This window comes from Pseudopipra pipra, chromosome 3 (assembly GCF_036250125.1).
Source record: "Pseudopipra pipra isolate bDixPip1 chromosome 3, bDixPip1.hap1, whole genome shotgun sequence".
In the NCBI taxonomy this organism is placed as follows: Eukaryota; Metazoa; Chordata; class Aves; order Passeriformes; family Pipridae; genus Pseudopipra; species Pseudopipra pipra.
This window is the reverse complement of record NC_087551.1, coordinates 48,679,136-48,701,463: the sequence shown is the minus strand read 5'-3', so window position 1 is coordinate 48,701,463 and position 22,328 is coordinate 48,679,136. Positions and strand designations below refer to the sequence as shown.

General features: G+C 38.6%; 1 protein-coding gene across 7 annotated transcripts in view; it reads right to left on the bottom strand.

The window, feature by feature from the left end:
- Positions 1-22,328, bottom strand: part of UTRN (utrophin) — a 369,967-nt gene that overhangs the window by 123,999 nt on the left and 223,640 nt on the right. For 5 of the 7 annotated variants that reach the window (XM_064649024.1, XM_064649025.1, XM_064649023.1 and 2 more), the window contains 2 exons: positions 10,903-11,075; positions 5,377-5,533 (listed from right to left, as the gene is read on the bottom strand). In XM_064649024.1, the coding sequence (XP_064505094.1) occupies positions 5,377-5,533; positions 10,903-11,075 (330 nt within the window). Of the gene's footprint in view, positions 1-5,376; positions 5,534-10,902; positions 11,076-19,133; positions 19,200-20,000; positions 20,022-22,328 lie in introns of those variants that run through there. The other 2 variants (XM_064649030.1, XM_064649029.1) reach the window with 2 other exon arrangements.

The following is a 22,328-nucleotide window of genomic DNA, read 5'->3' as shown; positions in this document are numbered from 1 at the left end:
TCTAAAACCTTCAGTAATGCTGATTGACTATTGGGAAGGCTATTCCCCCTCTTGATAGAGCATGCAGATTCTGAAACCACATCCTTACTTCAAAGAGCCACTTCACAACAGCATAGTACATAGTGCTCAAGCTCCTGCTTCAATCGCACCCTTGTCAGTCAGACCAGTTGCAGCTCTTCCTCTAAGCACCAGGATGTATTGATCTCCCACTTCCAACTATAGACGGCTTAATTCTCCTTTCTCACCTCCTCACAGCTCACATCTCAGTCAAAATTAGTATTTCAGCAACATGGCTGACCACCTCTAAGCAGCACACATTTCATGCATGCTTCGTGTCTTATGTGATGACTAACAAATTAATAAAACCCTTTCTAGACTATAATTAAGAGCATAGACAGGAGCAGCACCAATACCATAATGCTTATCTTTTCATTCTTAAATTTAACAGTTTCTAACATGGAAGCAGATTTTAATACAGAAAATATCCAAGAAAAACAAATCTAGAATAACTAAGTAGGAATTAATTTAAGAATAAGCCCATTGCCCAAAGTCAGGCAGGAAATCTGAACGAGCACAGAAAAGTTAAGGCTAGAAAAATGTTTTTTTTCCTCACAGACTTTTCCTGCTGGTAAAGAGAACAATGCAATTACAGGCATCCTGAAGGTATAACAATAAGTAGAAAGCAGTTTCCAGTTGACTATGCTAGCACTTTTGATAAAGTAACAACAGTTAAGTAAAACAGAAAGAAATACTTGGAACTTCCATCATTTGATTACTTTACAAACCAAGTGTGAAACATAGGCAGTAACCCCCAAAAGTTTGAAGAGTATCTGAAATATTAATGACCTATCCATAGACATAAAGTTACCAATCAAACATTCACAGGTCCTTGGCCAATTCATTCTGAGCTCAAATGAAGCTAAGTTAAGCATCTATTTGATCCAAGATGCATGCATTATTTAGCATTAGCTAGACATTTGTTCATTTATGCAGACACATGCTAACTGGATTTATGCAGGAGGGTACCCATTTCTGCTTAATATGAAATGTCCTGCTTCTCTCTCTGAAAGCTAAACCACAGTGATTCATACCATTTAGGTAGGCTTTGTATTTTAGCAAAAGCATACTTTCAAAAAGCTACAGTCAGGAACTCTTCCAGTGGAAAAGTGAGATATAAAGCTCTCAGCGCATCTCCAACGAACCAGATGTCAACATTTGTGTTGCCTCCTCTTCTACACAGGTGTGACTCTAGGTATTTCCACATGCACAAAACCAGCCACTGATTTTTCATTGTATTTTTGTGGCTTTTCTGGCATACTAAAATATGCACATAAGGGCGGTCTTTCAGGGGGTTAAGGGGAGTGGGCGTGGGGTGGTGTTTTTGTTTTATTGGTTTCGGTGATTCGGTGTTTGGTTTTTTTTCCCCTAGTCTATGCAGCTGATCAAACTTTGCATCACACACTTTAAAGTCCTACATAAATATTTATAAGGAAGACTGATAAAGAACAGAAGTGAAACAAGAGCTGCAAAGGACTAGAAACAGTGAGAAACTGAAATAATGCAAAAAAACCTGGCAATAAACTCTGAAAAGGTAGCTGCCTTCAGTTTCTTTTCCCTATAAATCATTCCCTATTGTTCCAGACTTATGAATGTAGACTCAGCTATAGGTACACTCCATATGAACAACTTTTCAACTCTGGTACTTTTAAACTTCCTCTCAGCGTCCCAAAGCATTTAATAACTTTCCAGTATTCTCAGAACTGCTCTAGAGCCCACTCTCAAAGACAAAGAAATTTTGAGAATAATTAAAATAGGAAATTAATGCATCCTTATTTAAACTTCCTCTTGCCCTGTCCCCTGCAACATCAGAGCAACACTCAACACCCAGACTGGATGTGCTATTGCTTGACTGCACTTAGCATTTAGTATGTAATAAGACTATGAACTACCATAGATGAGGGAAGTTTGGCTGAACAACACAAAAAACAGTCCAAAATTTATAAATATTTGCTACATCCTGAAACATTTCTGTTAATCTGGGAAATATAGGCTAAATCTGTAGCCTTTATTCAGCTTATTAACATTGCTGTTGGTCATGTTTGCTTTCAAAGCGTAAGAGAAGAAGTGATATTTAAAACAAAAACAAAATTAAATATCAAATGGCAAAACATTTATTTCCTCCTGTCCAAACACACCTCAGTAGCACACAAACAATGTGAGCTAACCCAAACTGTCACAAATACTGTATTTATTTATCTGGCACTGCTGAAGCCAAATGCTGAGTGAGGGAGATACTAACAGAGGGCAGGACCAATAGAATTAGTGCCATTAAGCTGAAGCAAACAAGTCATCTTAGGTACTTGAGGGGAAAGAGAAGAGGTTAATAAGAACAACAATTATTGAGTAACCAGAGGCAAAAAGCAATGCTAACACAAGAAGGATTAAGAACCCAGAACAATAAAGGGAAGGAGATGAGACTAACATGGGGGCACATCTTACAGAGCTGAGCCACTGTTTCACCACTTACATTTTGAAGTACCAGCAAGGACAAGATAAGGTAAGCAAGTTGGACATAAGAGAAAATGGGTCACAGAGTAGTGGAGATAAAATGAGGTACTGAACTGTTCAATTTGCCAAAGGACAACTTCAAAGCAACATTCAGATGTGAAACTAAATGAAAGAGGAGATCAGAGGCACCCAAACCTTGCTCAGACAGACCTGGGAGAACCATTTCAAGACCCATTTGTGCTGCAGAAGCTCAACATGGAATCATTAAAAAAATTGATTAAAAGTAATCTTACAAAATAAAATGAAATGTTCAGGAGGTTTAATGCTTGAAGCATGGGCAAAGAAACATTAAAAAAAGTACCAGGAGAGCCACTGATGAGAGGTGGAATAAATGGAGTATCCTTTGGAAAGAGAGAAATCAAGTCATATCTCTGCAATATTCATCTCATACAGTTGCACCTCAAATCTCCACTGAAAACTCCCAGTTTAACACAGACCACATACGGAGCACCTTAAAGGCAAAGCAAGTGACACTGGCCAGTGATATCCACCACAAGGCACAGAGTAACTGACAGCATGGAATCACAAAGTTATTTTATGAACAATCCACTGAAAGGGTAGTTTTGGTATAACATTTTGAAAATAAAAATCACACAAATAAACTTCATTGTGTTCCTCAACCAAGAACATCTCTATTCAACATCCTGATCACATCAGTCAATTACTTAACCATGCTGAGAAAGCAGAAGAAACACTTCTAATGGGGTTTGGGGTTTGTTTTGGTGGGTTTTGTTGTTTGGGTTTTTTTAACCATGCAGTTTTCACTTTCAACCTGAAAAAAACTTTTCAGCTTAATGAAGTTTATTAGCAAACTGCAGCTTCAGTAAGGAATGAGTCTGCTAAGAAACAGCAGTGAAGCACTGCCATGGAGAACCAAACCAATAGACAGCTGTCGTTCAGCTCTCCTCCTCTGGCAGTAACTAATAAGCAACACAAATGGAATGTCAAACACCATGTGCTAATAATTCACCTTTGGTATAGCACAGCATCATTACATGATATCTGGAAATCTTTTGGTTCCATGGAATCTTTTGGTTCCTACCAAAATAACTGCTAAGAAACAGTCATCCATTCATAATTTAAGAAATACTTGCAATTGCATACTGTGCTCTTGCTTGCATAGGTCTGTGATACGCAGGGCTGCTTTAACTTTGTGCTATTGCAGACCATTAATACAGCTCGTATTATATACTTGACTCAGACAACTATAACCAGTACTCACCATGACATCGCAAGAATATTGTCTTTTTGAAATATGAAAGAATTATCTCCAAAAGCTCCCGAACGCATTCACTAGAGTCTTAACCTCAACACATAAAAAAAATATCAGTTATTCTTTAAACATAAGGGCAAGGATTAAACAACCCAGAGGTGCCCTCTCCTTCATACTGCTACAGTTCACTAGTGATCCAAATGAGCCATCCAGCACCATTAACACTTAATTTTTCAACTTCGGAATGATGTATAAAACCTCAGTCTTATAAATCAATTTGAGATCTTCAGATGAGAAGCTCTACCAGTATTATTTGCTATTATCATGCACATACTGTAATCTAGCATGAGACACAAACAAGTCTTTAGAAAATGACCTGTAGAAATCTATCACCTTCCACTGACCTCCTTCAAAATGTATTTGGATTTGTTACGGCCTTTTATTGTACTCTGGCACTAATAATCTACTATTTGATCATTAGTAAATATTCACAGCAGATGTGCCTACAAACAGAGCATGATGCTTTAAGTGGATAAGAACAAGAAGAGATGAACTCTCAAGAAACAAAGATCCTGAGTTTATGCTAATAAATTTATCTTAAAAGACTAAATTAAGGAGAAACATATGCAGATTTCCTTATGCTCGTCTATTTTGGAATTAAGTCACAGAATGCTGCTTGTGTCAGGCTACATTTTCTGTAGTATCCCACAGTACTCCAAGTATTTCTGTATTACTAAGGTTTTCCAAATTCAATTTTTGCCCTCACTAAACACCAAAGCAGAAAAGATGTAAGTGTAGTGTTGGCAGAGAGCAATACAGTTGTCATGCAATTAGCTATGTAAAGCTGCATTTGTTCTCCATCCCTATTTACACCACACAGATGAACAAATATGATGATAAGATGGAACTGGTTTTACTAGAATGAATTTTTCCAGTGGTGAAACCATTCTAACTTAATTACTGATCAGAGTTGGTGAGACAGACTCTACAGGCTACATGAATGAAGAAATGTTGTAGATGCAAGAGTTTTTTACTATCAAAAAGTATGTAGAAATTAATACCCTATTATGTAAAAAATCAGAACAGGAGTACCAAAATCAGAAAACTAGAACAGCATGTTATAGTTACAACAGTACAAGGCAGAGGTAAGTTTTAGTTCTCAAAAACAGTTTTGAGTCACCTTTGCAGTACAAATCTGCATGGGTAGGGGGATGATACTACTGGTCAGTTTAGTAACATGCAGAAAGCCATAAAGACATAAATTTCCTGCACTTTCATTTAACATTGCTTTCACAATTCTTGTTCAGTTCTTACTTTTGTATGCCTTCCTTAACTTTAGAGTAAAATAGCAGTTCTACCTGGCTGGATTCCAAAAATATCAGGAAACTGAGTATGTGTCTCAGAAATCCTTTAGATGAAATTTTATAGAGAGTGTCTCAGTTGTGTTTTACTGGGTAAGAGTGGAAGCAAAAGAGGTGGAGAAATTAATCACTAGGAAGTATTCATCATTTCTCCTGTTGAAAAATTTCATTTTCATTCATTTCATTCGATAATTCACAGTAGCGTATTTGTCTATAAAGCTTTAAGCAACTTACTTTGCAGTGGTCATACTGCTGCTGTAAGGTTGGAACATCCCCTCCAACAGGCATTTGCTTTTTCAGTTCTTCATCTTTCGCATTCAGCCATTTGATTAACTCTTCCAGGGATGTCAGCAATCTGTTCCATTTCTCTGCACTGGCCTCCAAGTGAGCCCTGTGAAACAACATTAAAGCATCTTTAAAGCCCTGAATAGCAAAACCATGCAATAAACAAAATTACTCCATCAGTAAGATAAGAATATTTCAAGTGCCAAGCAACTTTGTGTTAAAAAACCCTGTACTTAAAATACTTTGCACAGCAAATCAAAATAAGCAAAGGAGAAATAGGGGAAAACAGACAAATGTACCTGATGCTTTAACTCATCTAAAACCTTGAACACTTCATGTTTAAGCAACATAAAGGAATGCTGTGTTTTGTTGTGACTTCACCACTGTTGCACATGAATCACAAGTGTCATGTTCTGAGCTAAAGCACTGCAGAACTGAACTTTCATGCTAGGACCTTGACTCTCAAGAAGCAAAAAGCAGCAAGTTCTTCCAGCAGTGATCAACAGCAAATTGCTTGTGCTGCTGAACATATCAATAAGTATTATAGGTTATTTAATACATCATCTTTAGTCAGTGGTGAGTTACTAGAGGATTAACACAGTAAATCTGTTGTTCCTTGGTTTAGTTGATGAAAAAAAAAGCCTAATTCCACAATACTTTTTCTATACTTTTCAAAATACCTTGACTTGATGTCCTCTCCCTCAAGTGTCTAAAAGATGCATAGAAATCTTCAACAGGGACTAGCTACTCCTCTTTTACTGCAGTCATTCTATGTTATGGAATCATTCAAGACCAACATGTGCTTAGTTTATACCAGTAAACAACAATTTTTTTCTCCACATAGGTGATGGAGTAGAGCTGAATGGTTTTCACTGTAGTCTGCCACCAGCTCTGCAAATTCCTGCCCTGCTTCTGATGGATGAATGAACTAAATTCTGCTCCCTTTCCTATTTTGCACATTGCTGGTTATTTTTTTTTTCTGATTCACTGTGACTCACATCTTGAAACTTTCAACTGACTTCTCTTGTATTATCATCTCAAATGGCATTTGAGTGAATGTTTGGGACTGATATGACAATATTTAGGTTGAAGGGATGATGTGCTGCAAGGTTAATTGCAGCAGAGAGACCTCAACAAATTAGAGGGCTGGGCAATCACCAACCACATGAAGTTCAACAAGGAAAAGTGCCAGATTCTGCACCTGGGATGCAGCAACCCTGGATGTTCGTATAAACTAGGGAATGAGAATGCTGGAAAGCAGTGCCAAGGAAAGGGACCTGGAGGTCCTGGTCGACAGCCAGTTGAAGATGAGTCAGCAGTGCCCTGGCAGCCAGGAGGGCCAATCATGTCTGGGGGCGCATCAGGCAAAGCATCACCAGCTGGTCAAGAGAGGTAATTGTCCCACTCTGCTCTGCACTGGTATAGCCACACCTTGAATATTGTGTGCAGTTTTGGGCATCTCAATATAAGAAAAATATTAAACCATTAGAGAGTGTCCAAAGGAGGGGCCACAAGGATTGTGAAGGGCCTTGAGGGGAAGCCATGTGAGGAGCTGCTGAGGTCACTTGGTGTGTTGAGCCTGGAGAAGAGGAGACTGAGGAAAGACCTCATTGCAGCCTGCAACTTTCTCGTGAGGAGAAGGGGAGGGACAGGCACTGATCTCCTCTGTGGTAATCAGTTATGGGACCCAAGGGAATGGCCTGAAGTTGTATCAAGGGAGGTTTAGGTTGGATGTCAGAAAAAGGTTCTTCACCCAGAGGGTGGCTGGGCACTGAACAGGCTCCCCAGGGAAGCATGAAGCCTGAGTTCAAAGCATTCAGATGATACTCCCGGGCACATGGTGTGACCCTTGGTGCAGGGCTCAGGGTTGGACTCGATGATTCTTGTGCGTCCCCTCCAACTCAGCATATTCTGCGATTTTGTGAATTAAAGCGTTCAGATCTATAGCATTCCGTACTTTCAATAGTGAAATCTCTGTTCATCATGACTTATTACTGTCTCTAGCACATATATATAAGCAGCTCTCACCTCTAAAAATCAGCACTCTGAGGCTTTTGCTCTATTTATTAAGCAGAATTCTTGCATACAAAATAAATTGGAGCTTTGTAAGGAGGGAAAAAACTCCTGCAATTAATTAAAGGACAATCTAAGGGAGACATAGAGTGCAATATTAATAAGTGAAAAAACTAGTTTGATATTAATGTAAATTATATGGGATATTATACTAGATTAAATGCATTGTAATTTACCACTATTTGTGTGCATGATAGATTAATGACAGGAGCAAAACTTCACTAGTACATGATTTCAAAGCCAAGTGCAAGTTAATCTTTCAGGGGTAGAGCAGTGAGGGGTGGGGAGGAAACTGACTACACTAATAGGGACCTGAAAATTTTTCCTTAAGCACTAAGTGAGCTAACCTCTCTCTTGAAAGTTCAGAAAGGCATTAAAGGGAAAAAAATAAAAAGAGAAAAAATATATCACATCAGCCTGGATTTTTCTTGAATATTACCCTTCTAACCTTACAAAAGCCATACTGAAAATAAAAGCAAGATGCAGCAGCTGAAGAGTAGACAGAAGCATTCAATTCTCCTGGGGAGCAAAGACACGCATTCAGCAAACCCCATTCAAAGCAAATGCTGCACAGGAGCAAGGAACAATGATATGCTCCAATTTGCGTTTCAATGTAAAGTTTTAGTATCACCTTTATATTTGTCATACAGACATTATCAAAAAGAGAAAATAAACTATGCTGAAGTTCTGAAATATTTCTTGGGTGTCTTTCAGTCGGGACTTCTGGTCTTTGTTTTGGAATTGGTACTTCTACTAATAAACAATCTGCAAACAAAGCTTCAGGTGTTTGTGCTCACATGATAAAAGAATTGGCAATCTTGGTGATTTACCAGGTCAAGTCATGGCTTAAGAATCTAATCAAAATAGAGGTCAGTTATAGATGACTCATTTTGAGCATTGGTTGGAGCACAAATATTCACCAGCATCAACCACCTGGTATTCAAAAGCACTCCTAAGGGAATTCTGAATGAGCCTGAAAAACACAGATGCTCCCAAGGGAATTCTGAACGAGCCTGAAAAACACAGATGCTCCCATCCAACTGACCAGATAGAGAACATCCCCCTTCCTCCCAGCCTAATAAAATCATCCAGAAGAACAGCAACTCCGACACAATTCCCCTTCTGTTGACTCTGAGAGGCTCTCTTCACAGCTGGAGACCACCTCAGCTTTTGATTCTGCTGTGGAGGTAGGACTTTTCCCGCTGAGTGACAAGGGAACATGTGGAATAAAAAGCAATTGGTGGGTGGTCTAAATATACTCCTTGTCCATTTCTCCCAAATTCTTACCTCTACCCTCCCCCAAACACTAACATCCTCACACCTCCTGCCCCAGGAGAAAATAATCTTTCCTAAACATTTGGCTTTAAAATGCAGGCTCCCAGAAATCTGTAGCTGTGTTTTGTTCCTGGGAATAAGATAATAGAGAAAAAGAAAGAAGCACGAATAAGTCTAAAGTAATTCCAAGGAGAGATATAGTCCTCTCAGGTGGTGTCATACCCACTACAAGTACAGGTTTACACACCTTCCATGCATTTAAAAATATACCACAAGAATGCTACTTTTCCAGTTTGCAACTCTCTTTAGTTACAGTAGCAAGGAAGTAAAGTCAACACAGCGACTAACTCATACTATCCCTGTACGGGAGAGCAGTACTTTCAGCAATTAAAAATCAGCATAATCAGAATTTAGATATACCTGAAAATATTCTAAAACCTTAGAGAAACATTCATTTAGAAGCACTATCCAAGCTGAAACCCATAACAATCAGTTTTTTCAATCATCAGTCCTAGCATCTAACACAGTTATATGCTGTGCTCACTATACTCATCCAAACAGTTTTGCTTTCCAATTCATCCTTGTAAAAAGATACACCAAGAAGGCAAAAATTAAAGGCAAACAGACTTCATAACAGTTCTGTGCTTTGTTATTTCCCTGTGAAACCTTTTAGGACACTTGCACAAGTTAGAAAAGTGGTCTGCAATCAAAGAACAGTGCAAAATACAGGAACTCAGAATACTATGCTCTTTTCAGTAGTGACTGAGATTTGAAAGGTTAATTTACTTGCCTTAGATTTGCACCAGTATTCTCTTCCTTGCCTATCTTCCACTTTGAGCTCAGTGACATGTGGCTCTGCAGCACTGCAGGTACCAGCAGAGCAACAAACACATTAATGCTGCCCACTGGGATATACATGCCATATCTACACAGAAGTGAAATGGGTCTGTATTCAGAAAAGCATGTATTCCCACTTTTCTGAGCATTGACTGCACAGTCACTGTTTCTATATTACAGCCTTGGAACTCATAGCTGTCCACAGTAAATGGCTTGAAGGCTCACAATTTCTCGGCCACAAATTTCTCCCAAATTATGACCAATCCTAGGAATGGCCAAGCAACTGAATGGTTCTTGCTAGGACTCCACAGTTGATAAGTTATTCTCTTAAGACCATGTTTTCATCTTTCTCTCACATTGACTTATTTGTGAGTAGAGCTCATAACAAGCCAAGTTTAACAGCTCTTGCATTAAACTACTTATGTCATGGAGCCAGTCTCTGTAAGCCCCCACACCAAACTGCTTTATTCCTTTGGTTTCTTGGTATCTGTGGGCTTTCACAGAGCTGATTTACCTGTTTCATTTTCGTTTTCCCTTCCATCTCACTCTCAAACTCTTTTTCCTGAATTTCAAGCTCAGCTCTTTTTTCTGGCCTTCCAAAAATTCATATGAACACTTAACACTGTCCTGCTCTATTAAAACAAGAATTTTCTTAAAGCAACAAGTAAGCAGTTGCAATTAAAAGCTCTAGAAACTATTTTCCATGTAATTCATTTCCATGTAGAATTTGATTCATATTAATGAATATGGCCATATCTACTTCAGAAATTACATCACAAACTTTTAACAATTACTACACTTGAGCTTGGCACCGATAGGGTCAAAAAACTGTAAAATGCATTCCTTAATTAGTAAGTATTTGAAAACATTTCTTAATTGAATAGCAGCAATTAAAAAATCTAATACCAATTAAATGGAGCAAGACACTTAAGATGCAAGTCCTAGCAAACTCCTAATTTCAGTAGTAAAAACAAAAACTCCTGATTTTTCCTCAAAGTAATTGCAGATTCACAGAATTATTTCACTGACATTGCTATTGATACACAACAAGATAAAACTCAATTTACTTTCTCAAAATTTTAGTACAAGATTGGCAAGTAATGACCGTGGAGCTCTAGAGAGACAAGAAGAAGTAGTTAAGCCTACCTGGTGAACAAGTTTATATTTGCACTCAGAGGTCCTTTATGAAAGACAATAGATATTTCACTTCATTGCTGAGGTCATATTTCTCAAGCCTTTTAGAAGACTGGAACTGTGCCCCATTCACACCTTGATGTTTTCATTACTCACCTGATGTTAGCTGACTTCGCCTTCAGGTCATTCCAGCGCTGGTTCATGTCATCAAGCCGGTGCTGGAGCAGAGCAGCTTCCTCAGAGTTTCCCAAGGCTTTCACCATCTTCTGTCTGTTTCCATCAATGCTCTTAAAGATGTCATTGTGGGCATCAATCTCAGCTTGGATGTCCTGAAATACCAGCAAGAAAAGTTCAAACATCTTAGTTCTGTAAGTAAAGGAGGGGAGACCTTATTCTCATCAGTAGTGCTAAAAGCACTAGGACAGAGTGCGTATTCTGAGTTTCTTGGGTGACCCTGATGAAAGATGCAGATGAGAAAACCTGCAACCTTATTAACGTCACTATAAAAGTGACATCTAGCCTCCTTAAGTGTGAGAAAAGGAGTCAGAAAGTCATCCAAGACTGTGATACAGGAAATAGAACTAAAAACACAAAGTTCTGTGGTGTTATGTTTTGTAGCACTGAAGGTAACTAATTGTCTACTGCTCACCCACGCATTTCACACAGTGTGGCATTTGCAAATGCTCTAGAAGTCATTTCCTTTTCAAAAATTACACAGATATAGCTGTAGCTGTCTATGTTGGTTCTTTCTTCTTTGGAACAAAACAGTCCAGAAACCTTACACAGTCTAGCGAAATTCAGACTCTATGTAATACTTTAGGTCATACGTAATGAAAGCTTTTCACTAAAATCTGTATCCTTAAATTGCAGCTAAATGACTACGACAACCACAGGTACATTTTTACTATTAAACTATTGTACACCATGGCCTGAAATATATGGAGAGGTAGACATAAAACAGCAGGAGGTATTACAATCTGAATTTCACAGTAAATACTGAAAAGAAAAAAGTGCTTGTGATTTTCATTCAGCTGACTCATTTCTCCTCCCCTTAGAAATTATACCCATGTTATTCTCTCATCTACCATCTGCCTCAAGAAGCACATTACAGATGTTGTCTTCATCTAACTGAGCTCAGTATTATTTTTAAAACACATTATAAGAGCAAATAAAACTTCCTGCATCACCACCAATGCTTTCTGGCATCCATGCATCTATGTGTACTCTAATAAAGCAATGTAAATGTGTGGGAAGCCAGGAGGTGTACTGGCTGTCTCAACAGGAGATTAATCACCAAAGATTATGACAGGAACTTGATGCAGATGTACATAAACTTCTTTAGTAAAGGAAGAAATTAAGTAACTGAAATCCCTTAAAGGCTTTTATTCTTCCAGTCAGCGCCTCAGTAATCACCATCTGCTGCCAAAAGCAGAACAGGAGGGGGCTCTTGTACCTCCCCATCCTAAAGATGTAGTCCTTCATCTTAGAATGGCTGCTTGAACATCTACAAATGAAAGGATCAAGTAGCTATGAATTTGAGACAGCATGAAAGCTTCCCTGAATTAGGGAAGAAAGCAAAAAGAAGTCAGGATACAGCTAGAGAAGTGGGGGGAGGAGAGATGGGGCAGTGGGGAAGGAGTTGAGAGAGGGAGGCATCAGCAAAGGTCTGGCTGTCCAGATGAGCTACTATGTGACTTTGGACAACCACCTAATCTTTGCCCTGAGATTCACTATTCTAAAACAGGTAAAAAGACACTTTTGCTGTCTTTGAAACACCTGATAAAAATCACCATTCTGAACATAGATACAAACAATGACATTTAAAGCAAAAAAGCAAAATGGAAGGGTCTGATAATCAACCAACCAAAATAAGACAGAGTCATTAGCTCAATTAGATGCTTATCTGAAAACATTTGCAGCTCCTGTCCTTACATCTCCATGTAGATGCAGTGAAAACCAACTCAATCCCACATAGCAGGAGGTACAATCACATACAGCAGTTACAATTCTGATTGTACACTAATCTGTGCTACAAAAGTCTGATCATGTCAAATATATTTCTTTACCTCTTCAAAGTCACAGAACACAACTTCACTGAAAAGAAATTGATCTCTAATCTTCCATTCTACAATCACAATATTAATTTTAAAACCATTCATTCTAAAACCTTCATAAAACATTCTTTGATTATACCTGAGAGGACACTTTGGCATACATGCTCAAAAATGTTTCATTCAAACTGGGGCTTGATTCTTGCATTTCCCAGTTACTATGTTATATTGGTTAAGGCACAGTAAATCTGCTGTTCACATTCTTGAGTCTCATCTGTGATGGCAGTGTTGACACAACTCAGTTCAAAGAATAAAGTTTGCTAATTAAGTTCTCCTTCTCTTTTCTGATTTCCATTTTCCAGGGGGAAAAAAAGCACTGCCTGCTGATGGATAAACCAATAGGACTGATAAAGTTAATGAATGTAAATTAATTGCAGTTCACAAAAAAAGATGGAGAGAAATTCAAATAACATACCCCACATCAATGTGCACATGGAAGAAGAGCAGCAAGAAGGTAGGATGTGAAAAATTACTAATGGCAAGAGATGGACACAATAAATTCAGATTTTTATTCAGGTATTGTCCTCTGTTGGAAGGCTAACAAAGATGATGGGCTCCCATCTTGTCCTAACTACCTGCTGTAATTGGTAATAATCTCCTTTATTCATGGTGTTATCAAAATCTTTCCATTCTTATGAGATTTGTAAACATGTGACTGCCCTCCCTTAGAATTTCTTTCTTCAAAGTGTGAAGAACTCTATCCATTCTGTAAACATACCAGTTCATGTTCATCCTGATCTATTATTTCTCTTTCTCCCACACCTTTTTCTTGATCTTTGATTCTCTATTGTCCTCTATGTGGAAAAAAAAGGGGATAAAAGAAGTTGATTATCCCTGCTCAGGCCTCAGTGAGGATTAAGTCTAATAAGAGTTAATCCAATTTAAATTTTGCAATACTTTAGAATAAATTATAAACACTTCCCCATTATCACATTGAAGTTCCCATATTCAGAATCACAGGGACAACACATTGGAGGATGCAGGAGAAGAAGGGGAAAAAATTCTGTTGCTTTTGCCACATAAAGAGGGTGATAAACCATGAAACAGGAGCACTCTTGTTAGCTCAATTGAAAGGGGATCTGGGCCAGAGTGCTCTCCCAGTGTAAGTAGAACAAATAAAAGGGGAGAGGAAAAAAACCAGCAAAAACACAACAGAAAAAAGAAGGAAAAAGGAAAACTAAAGAAACACACTGTAAACAGAAAAGGACTTCTTGCTTTATCACCTTAATTTTTTGAGGTGTTACTACAGAGATGTCATATTTTGCTAATTTTGCAAATATTTATGTGCACCTATCTGTTAAACTGGATTGATAATTTACTGTATGTGGTCAACAAATTTGTTTACAAGCCCAACTGCTTGAAGGATTAAGGTCCCAAATTAAAAGAATGTCCTTTGAGGAAAGAATTCATCCTATACATAAATCAAGGTGAAAGTTTTGAAAGATAGAAAGGAGAAGAAACAACTAGATTGGCATTTAGATATGTACTTCACCCTAGCCAGACTACTAGAAGATTGCCACTTTCCTTAAATTGCTTTTAAGTATTAAGATCAAACTGCTGCCTGTCTTTTCCACTTTGGTCTGGTAATTTCAAAATTCCCCTTATTTCTATTCTGAATCTTCTTTGGCTTCTTTGCTTTTCTCCCTCTTTATCCCTCTTCATGTAGGATTCAAGACTTCATTTTATATTTGGATCTGATTTTAAATCTTGTCTCCATAATAAGAAACCTACTTCTTACTTTAATTTCTATAAAAAAAATACTAAATTATCATATGATGTCAACTGAAGAGCAGGTGTCTTTAAAGAATGTATAAATATGGTGTGGGCCACTCACTAATGCTATAGATGGCAAGGATAAGGACCACTGAAAAGGATCCAAAGACATAGCTGACTCCACTTGAAGCTCATACCAAAACAGCTCAAAGGCAGATCGCAGTGATGTGCCCAGGGTAAAAGAAGACATGACAAAGATTGGAACAGAACCAAACTTTGTGAGCCCAACTCCAAGATCAAGCAGCTATTAAACTTTTGTCTTTTCTTTCCCCCTTACAGATTGCAAATATATGTCAAAAACAGTTACAACGCTAGGTATAATTGTCATTTGGAAACTATTAATACTTTATAAAGGCAAAATAACTCCAAACCAAACCAACAGCATTCCCATGACAAAGGGCATTCTAGTGTCTTTTTTCTAAATGATGAGCCCAGAGGGCCTCTAATTCACTCGGCAACCCTCTAAGCTATTAGCACATTCACTTCCACTCACATTTTTTCAGATTTTGTCTATAATGGCAATACACCAGTGAAGACAGTAACACGAGCGAAGTACTTCCCTCTTTAAAGGGCCCAAACCCTTCTGCTGAAGATAAAAACACAACTAGTGGAAGAAAACTCCACAGCATTTTAAAATATGCAAAATGTTATTCTATTAAATTATCACTATCAAAAATGCTGGAGTAATGATACAAAGATCTAAAACAAGGAAGTTAATTTATTCTGTTAGGTAAACAAACAGATTTTCCTATAACATTACAGATTCTATTATCAAGAACCCTTCATCAATTTTTTACTACATATAATAACAAAACTTGACTTAGTCTCTGAAGAAAGAGGTCAATAGCATTCTATAACAAATTCTAACTTCACAGGGGATTTTAAGACAGTTATATACAGGATTTACCAACGTTTTACTCCAATGTTTTTTAAACCCACTATAAAAAGCAGAATTCTGCATTACACTCCAATTTCTAATCATTTTTATGTTTATTGGGAAACAGAATTCCACTGAATCTTCACAAACATCTGACCACAGAGCAGGGATGGCAAGTTATGCCACACAAACCACATAAGGCTTGCAAGAAAAAGACATATGGGTACAATGCTGATGCCCCACAACAAGACTACCAGCGTTTTGCACTGGCACACAGATTGCAACATCCTTTTAATCCCCAGGTACAAGCCAGATACAGGCAAGCTGTTGCAGCTTTCGAACTACATGTACATCTTAAAAGGAGTTAGCGGGGTTGAAGTTGACTCTTTGTGAACGAAAAATAGCTTGAAAAACTGCATTTTCCCTAGCAAAGGTTACTTTGGGCTATTTTGCCAGGACAGTTTTGTACTTCTTCTGCCCAACACAAATCATGCCCATGACTGGAACATGTCAGCAGACCTGGTGCAGGTACACGGAATTGAAAGTCCCAAAAAAATTACTGCCTTCACTGACAACGCCCAAGTCAGCAAAGACATAGTTACAGAAATGCTGCACTTGCCTCTTTCAAAGTTCAGGAAGAAATGTGATGACTGCTCATCAAAATATCTGCAGAAAACAGCTGGAAGAAAAACATCAGTGCAACCAAAGGACATAGCTGTATGCCACAGACAACAGTCAGAACAATGTTCTTTGAGGTCTCACAGCAGGTAGCAGATTTTTTTTTTTAATAGCAGATTGTTTAGTCTATCTTGAACCAGATACATTCTAACTGGTGCTGCCAACTGCCTCTGGGACCACTGCTGTGTCACATGTTCCTTTTAGCCTCTGCTTCACTGGGAGCTTTTCACTTTTTGATGACTCTTGAGGAGGGAGTAAGAATCAGGGCATACTAGAGGGTGGCCATAGAGAAAGGGAAACTGGAATTTTATTGGTCTCTTCCTTAAAAATGCTGGGGATAGCAGGGAGAAAGGGATGGTCTTGTAAAAACATGTTCAAAAAAAAATCTCATAGAGGGAGTCTCTGCTCTCGTGTCGGAGGACAGTGATGCCTTTGGAAAGGCTCATCCCATCTGCTCTTTCCTGCAGTAGCCTGCAGTAGCAGTTGCTGTTGAGCAATCCATTTATAATGAATTCACATTCAGAAGAGCAGCACACGTTGCAAATTTTTGGGAAGAATTGCCATGACCATAAATCCACCAGTGGCAGAAGTGTGTATAAAGACTGACATTAAAAATCTCAAGTATCATATGCAGACCATACTGGCTATCACTACAGCCACTGTAGTGTAAGATTAGAGCAATTTAGAAAGCAGTTGGCTTTAGATGCAACAGAAATTTAATTCCTACTTAAGCTCTCAGATATTTCATGAAGAAAAAACAAAACTTTTTTGGGAAAAAAACCACTTTGGGACATTTTTCACATCTAATTTTCAAAGGCTTGTATTACCAAGAGCCTTGCATCAACACTTCAAGTTTCTAAAAAGTAATCCTGACTTGTACTTAAGCCTCATGGATAGTACCATAAGACATGACATATGGTGTGAGTAAAGATTCATTTCATCACAAGAATGATGATGCACTTACAGGAAGGCTGAGAATGCCAGCCTGCTTTCAACAACCTCTGTGCCTCCATTGCATGTCATTGATTCAGCATCTGAGGGGCACCATAAATGTGCTAATACTAATTCCAGCAGTCACATAATTGTGACTGAACAAAGTCAAAGCAGCCCTGCCTACTGCAGTGTAATGTGACTCTGCTCTTGCATAGGAAGGGAGTGCCGTGCAAGCTTCTGCAAATGCCATCTGGCTTCTGCATTACAACCACAGCAACAGCACTCATAATTCTCTCTGTAGAAAATATATTAATAAATCCAGAAAGCTGAAAGTAGCTTGCAAGCCAGGATTGCTGTCACCATGCTGTTTCTCCTGGCAGCAAACTCTTTAGGAAGAACAGGATGGGTGCGTGGGGAACCATAAGAAGGAGAGATGAAGCAGGGGAGGAGGAGGGGAGTTTGTTAAAAAAAAAAAAGAAATTGCTTAATAAGCACAGATTAAAATTTTAGAATTTGTGGTCAAAGTCTACCAAATAAAATGTTAACTTTCTCCAGGACCAAAGCATCCTCCTATGTTGCATTACAAATTAAAAATTTCAGCACAGTAGACAACAAAATTTCACAGCAAGCTTCAAGCTAAAAAATACAGCAGAGCTGGCAGACCTGTAAGGTTTGAGTTTGTTGAGATTTGCTATGATCAGTTGCTTTGAGATGAAATAAACACTGGAATATTCAGTCACAGGGGACAGCCTGGAGTTTGCAGAGCCAGGGCTTGTCTGATTCACAAAACTTTAGAATCATTGGTTTCAAAACTTCTGTCTTAATGATGTCAGGAAACACCTCAGAGTCCAGCATGTGTCCTAATCTTTACGGGCTACCAGCAGCAGTTACAAGAGAAGCAGTTAAAAGAAGAGTGAAGACCAGATAACAAACTGGGTGCAAGAGAGGAGGAAGTGGCCTACACTGAGAAGAAACCGTATCACAAATGCTTTTGCTGTTATTCAGCTAATTTTGGAGGAGCCATGCTGGGATACTGAATAGTATCTGTCTCAAGCATATCCCTCCCCAGTAAATGAGGCTGGCAAACTGGCAACTACAGAGAAGGCTGATTTACATTAAAAAAAAAGAACACACTAAAGTTTAGAAAACTATGGAATCAGGCTTTACAATCTGCTCTCCTGCCATGTGACCACAGTTTTAAGGTGTCTTAATTTGTAAATAAACTACTATATATTTTGTTGCATGCTCTGGTCTTGCAGGACACAGGAAGTTTGTATGGTGTAATACTATTTATAAAAAAAAAGTAAAAAATAATACAGTACACAAAGCCAATCTAACAATGGTTACAAACATACAATTGAGATTTCACTGCAAGTACTGAGAAATAGATGAAAACAATCTGATTTTTAACATTCTCATGTCTCTTGCTCATCAGCACAATCACTGCAAAGTCAAGCCTCCTGCCTCTCAGCATTACTGTTACCAAACAATCTGGTAAGAGAAAGAGTAACTAGTTTGAATAAAAGAAGAGCAAATGAAAAAATGGGAAAAGATACATATTCATTGGAAGCCATCACGAGATGTTCCAATTTGACTAAGATAACATTCAACTAAATTTAACAGCAAACTGCTGAGCACTTGCTTTATGTCAACAGCAGAACAAGGTCACAGGCATCCTGAAATGTTCCCCAATACCCTTGGCTTAGCAAAGCCCAAACTTTTCTTCATTTTCTTTGGAATAAAAACAAACAAACAAACAAAAAACAAAAACAAGACAAAAAACCCCAGAGGATGCCCACAATCAGAGGATATGCTCTAAAAGTCATCTTGTAGGAATTGAAACAGGGAAGAGAAGCAGTATTAGATTTCCATAAACAGGGGGCACATGAGGACATTAACAGCAACACAGGAAACCTAAGTTAAACATCAACTTGCCCTCTTTATTTATTGCGTAGTTTTCAAAGGCATACATAGCCTTTTTCAAAGGTATAAGTATATGCAGCTACCTATCATACCTTTTCAACTTTTGTCAGCAACTCACGTAAGCTGAAGTTCAGGCCCATCATCATTAAGTGTCCTCTGAAGCCTACATTTTCCTGGTACGTCCTCCAAGCCAGTTCTACAGCCTTCAAAAGTTTTCTCGCTTTTTCCACCTATATAGTCCCAAAATTCTCCAGGTGTTCCTGTGCGTGCCCCTCTCCTGGGCTGTGCTCTCCCAGGGAAAGTTCACACAGTGCCATTGTCACAGTCTCCCTGCCCCTGATCCTTCTCATGGGCTGGGCACCTGGCAGTGAGCTGCTGACACTGGGTGATGCTCATTGCACGGTCAACCCAACCTGGATAGCACTGTGGGGATCTCCTTGTCTCCACACCTCTCCAGGACTGCCTCCAGCTCACCTCAGCAATGGCCTGCAGGATCCAAGTGCTTCTTGCAGGCCTAAAGCTCAATGTTTGGTCTCAGTGACCCCAAACAAGAGAAGTTATAATCTTCTGGTATATGATGGGTGGAGAGGAGGAACAAGTCCTTCCACGTTGGTCCATTCAAGAGGAAAAAAATACAAAAGAAAAAAAATCCCCAGAGAAATTTCCATCTATAGAAAGCATCAAAAGCCAGCTTCTCAGAGAAATTAAAATGGGATGACACACTTCATCCTAGGAGACACAGCAGTGTGACCAGACAGGAGGCCATCTCTCCTCTCCCTGCCTTCCTTGCAGCCAGCCACCTATGGGCTGGTGCTGCTATGGCAGTAACCAGGCACCTCCAGCCCACTTCACCCAGGAGATGATGCACCACAAAAAGCCAAGGCCTATTAAAAGTCATCTAAAAGTAGCTTCCTTTGTTTAGGAAAAAAAAAAAGTCCAGCAAAGGATTCTGCTGCAACCTCCAAAGCCTTCGCTGGGGATCTCCTCCTTTGGTCCCGTCTGCTCTGACAGCCGTGTGGTAATCTATCCCCAGCATTTGTTTATTATTGTAATCAGCATCCTCCCTTCCAGCAGCCCTGGTGTTGCTCTGAAGCCAAGCACACTCCCCCTTCCTGGAGGCCTCCCCGCTAGAAAATCACCACCACCCCTGAGGTTGCAGAAACCCCAGACCAAAACCCCTCACTCGCCCCTTTTCCTTCTCCTTGAACAGAAAGGTGGCTATTTAGTCACTGAACAGGTTTTGGAGCTGTAAAAGCAACCAGCACTGTACAGAGCTACCACAGGCCCGTGGCTGCTCAGGAGGGCAGGGTCAGCGCAGGCAGATTGTTTTCATATGAGCCTGTGCTTGCCCGCAGGAAACCTGACACCCCATGGGTGGCTGTGAGGAAATCATTTCAAACTATTCCCACTGGAAACCCCGTGTGCATGTGAAAGCCTATATAAGCTACTATTAATGCCTTCCGTACAAGCAAACGTTACTCAACCACCAAAACCAGATTCAGTAATAATGCCAAAAAGTCAGCCAATGTATAATTAAAACCAAGCCAGTAACCCTCACTTGCAAACCCCATTACAACTCCTATGAACACATTGGGCATCATATGTTGCTTTTACTTTCTTTTTACTTCATCCAACCATCATATGATGTACCAATGAATTCACCAGCAGCAAAGCTGTCTTTAAAATTATTCTGAGCTAGCGGGTTATACTGATATAGACAGTATGGGTGAGGATTTTAAAAATAAACTATAGAGGGGAAAAAATTAAAATATTGGCATTAGCAGGATTTTTCCTTGTTTTATTTGTACTTTGCCTCCTGTCTGTATGTTTTATGTGGGCATATTACACAAACTGCAGAAGTGCTTGCAAAATAAACTGAGGAAAGTTTTCCAAAGGTGACAGAACACAATCAGCTTTACAGCCCATATGACAGGTCAGCACAAACTGTCTGAATTTATTCCACTACTTCTGGAAGCAAAAAGCCCATTAATTATGTGACAGTATCTCAAATCATGTTCAAAAACTATTCTTTTCCAAATTAACCACTTACAGAAGGAAAAACAAGACATTAAACTGAAAAAGTGAAACCATTCTGTGAGAGATTTAACTACAATCACTATTTGAGAATCTCTTTTCTTCTCCTGCAAGAAAGACATAGCTCCTATTCCCATGCACACTAAAGTTTTTTTCTGCTGCTCTTGGATAAAAAAAACCCTTGCAAAACCAGGAAGAAACAGCCTTTAGATCCACTTCAGAGACGCTAGTGCATATCAAATGAAAATGGGTGTCAGGTTGGATTATAGTGAAGCTTCATAACTCCAGGATTGAATCCAAATATACAACATTAATTTTATGTTTAGTCTCAGACTTCATACTTCGATAACTTGTTTCCCAATTTTCTGTTGTCATCAAAAAAACTCCTACATTCTAGATCTTTCAGTACTAATAGATGCAAATGAAATGCCCTCTGAGGTGGATATTTTATGGAACTATTTTACTGGAATTATTTGCATAATTTCATAAATATTTTATTAATTATTTGCATAATTCCATGAAAGGTTATCAAATATATATGTATATACGCAATGTTAGAATAATGCTTCCAGTAAAACAGCTTTGAAAATTGTACCAAATAACTTTTTCAGTGGCCCTCTCACATTAAAGCACACTGCAGTATTTGAGAAATTCTAAATTTGTAGAAGAAAAATAAAGTAACTGAAATAAGCTCTACATCAACATATATTTACTATAGCTTCTACAAAGGTAGAAGTTCTGTAGACATGGCAGTGTCTGATCATAAGCTCCAGAAATACAACATACATTTTAGGACAGCTTTACATTACTTATTATTATTAAAGTTTTGCTGTCATAACTTTCTACAAAAATAACTCTACGTTCACCATTGGCAATGGAAATGAAAATTTTATTACAAAAACTACAGTTATTACACAGATGAAATATTTGAATGCTAGAGCCCAAAGAATTGACATTCTGAGAGTGTAAGCCCTCATGCAAACCCATGATCTACAGCTGAAAACAAGTACATCATCAACTGTAATGAGGTATCCTTCCAAAGTGCTCTTGTAGAGACTGAGATCTACAACAGGGAATTTAAGACACTGGAGAGCAATGTACTGCTGACAGATTCGAGGTACTGCTGCAGAAGATTATGTGCAGTGGAGCTTCTTGCTACTTTTGCTATTAGAGCAGTTTGGTGCATTTTCTTACATCTGAAAATAAGAACATAAAACTGGATAAAAATAAAACAACCAGCTAACAGCATTTTA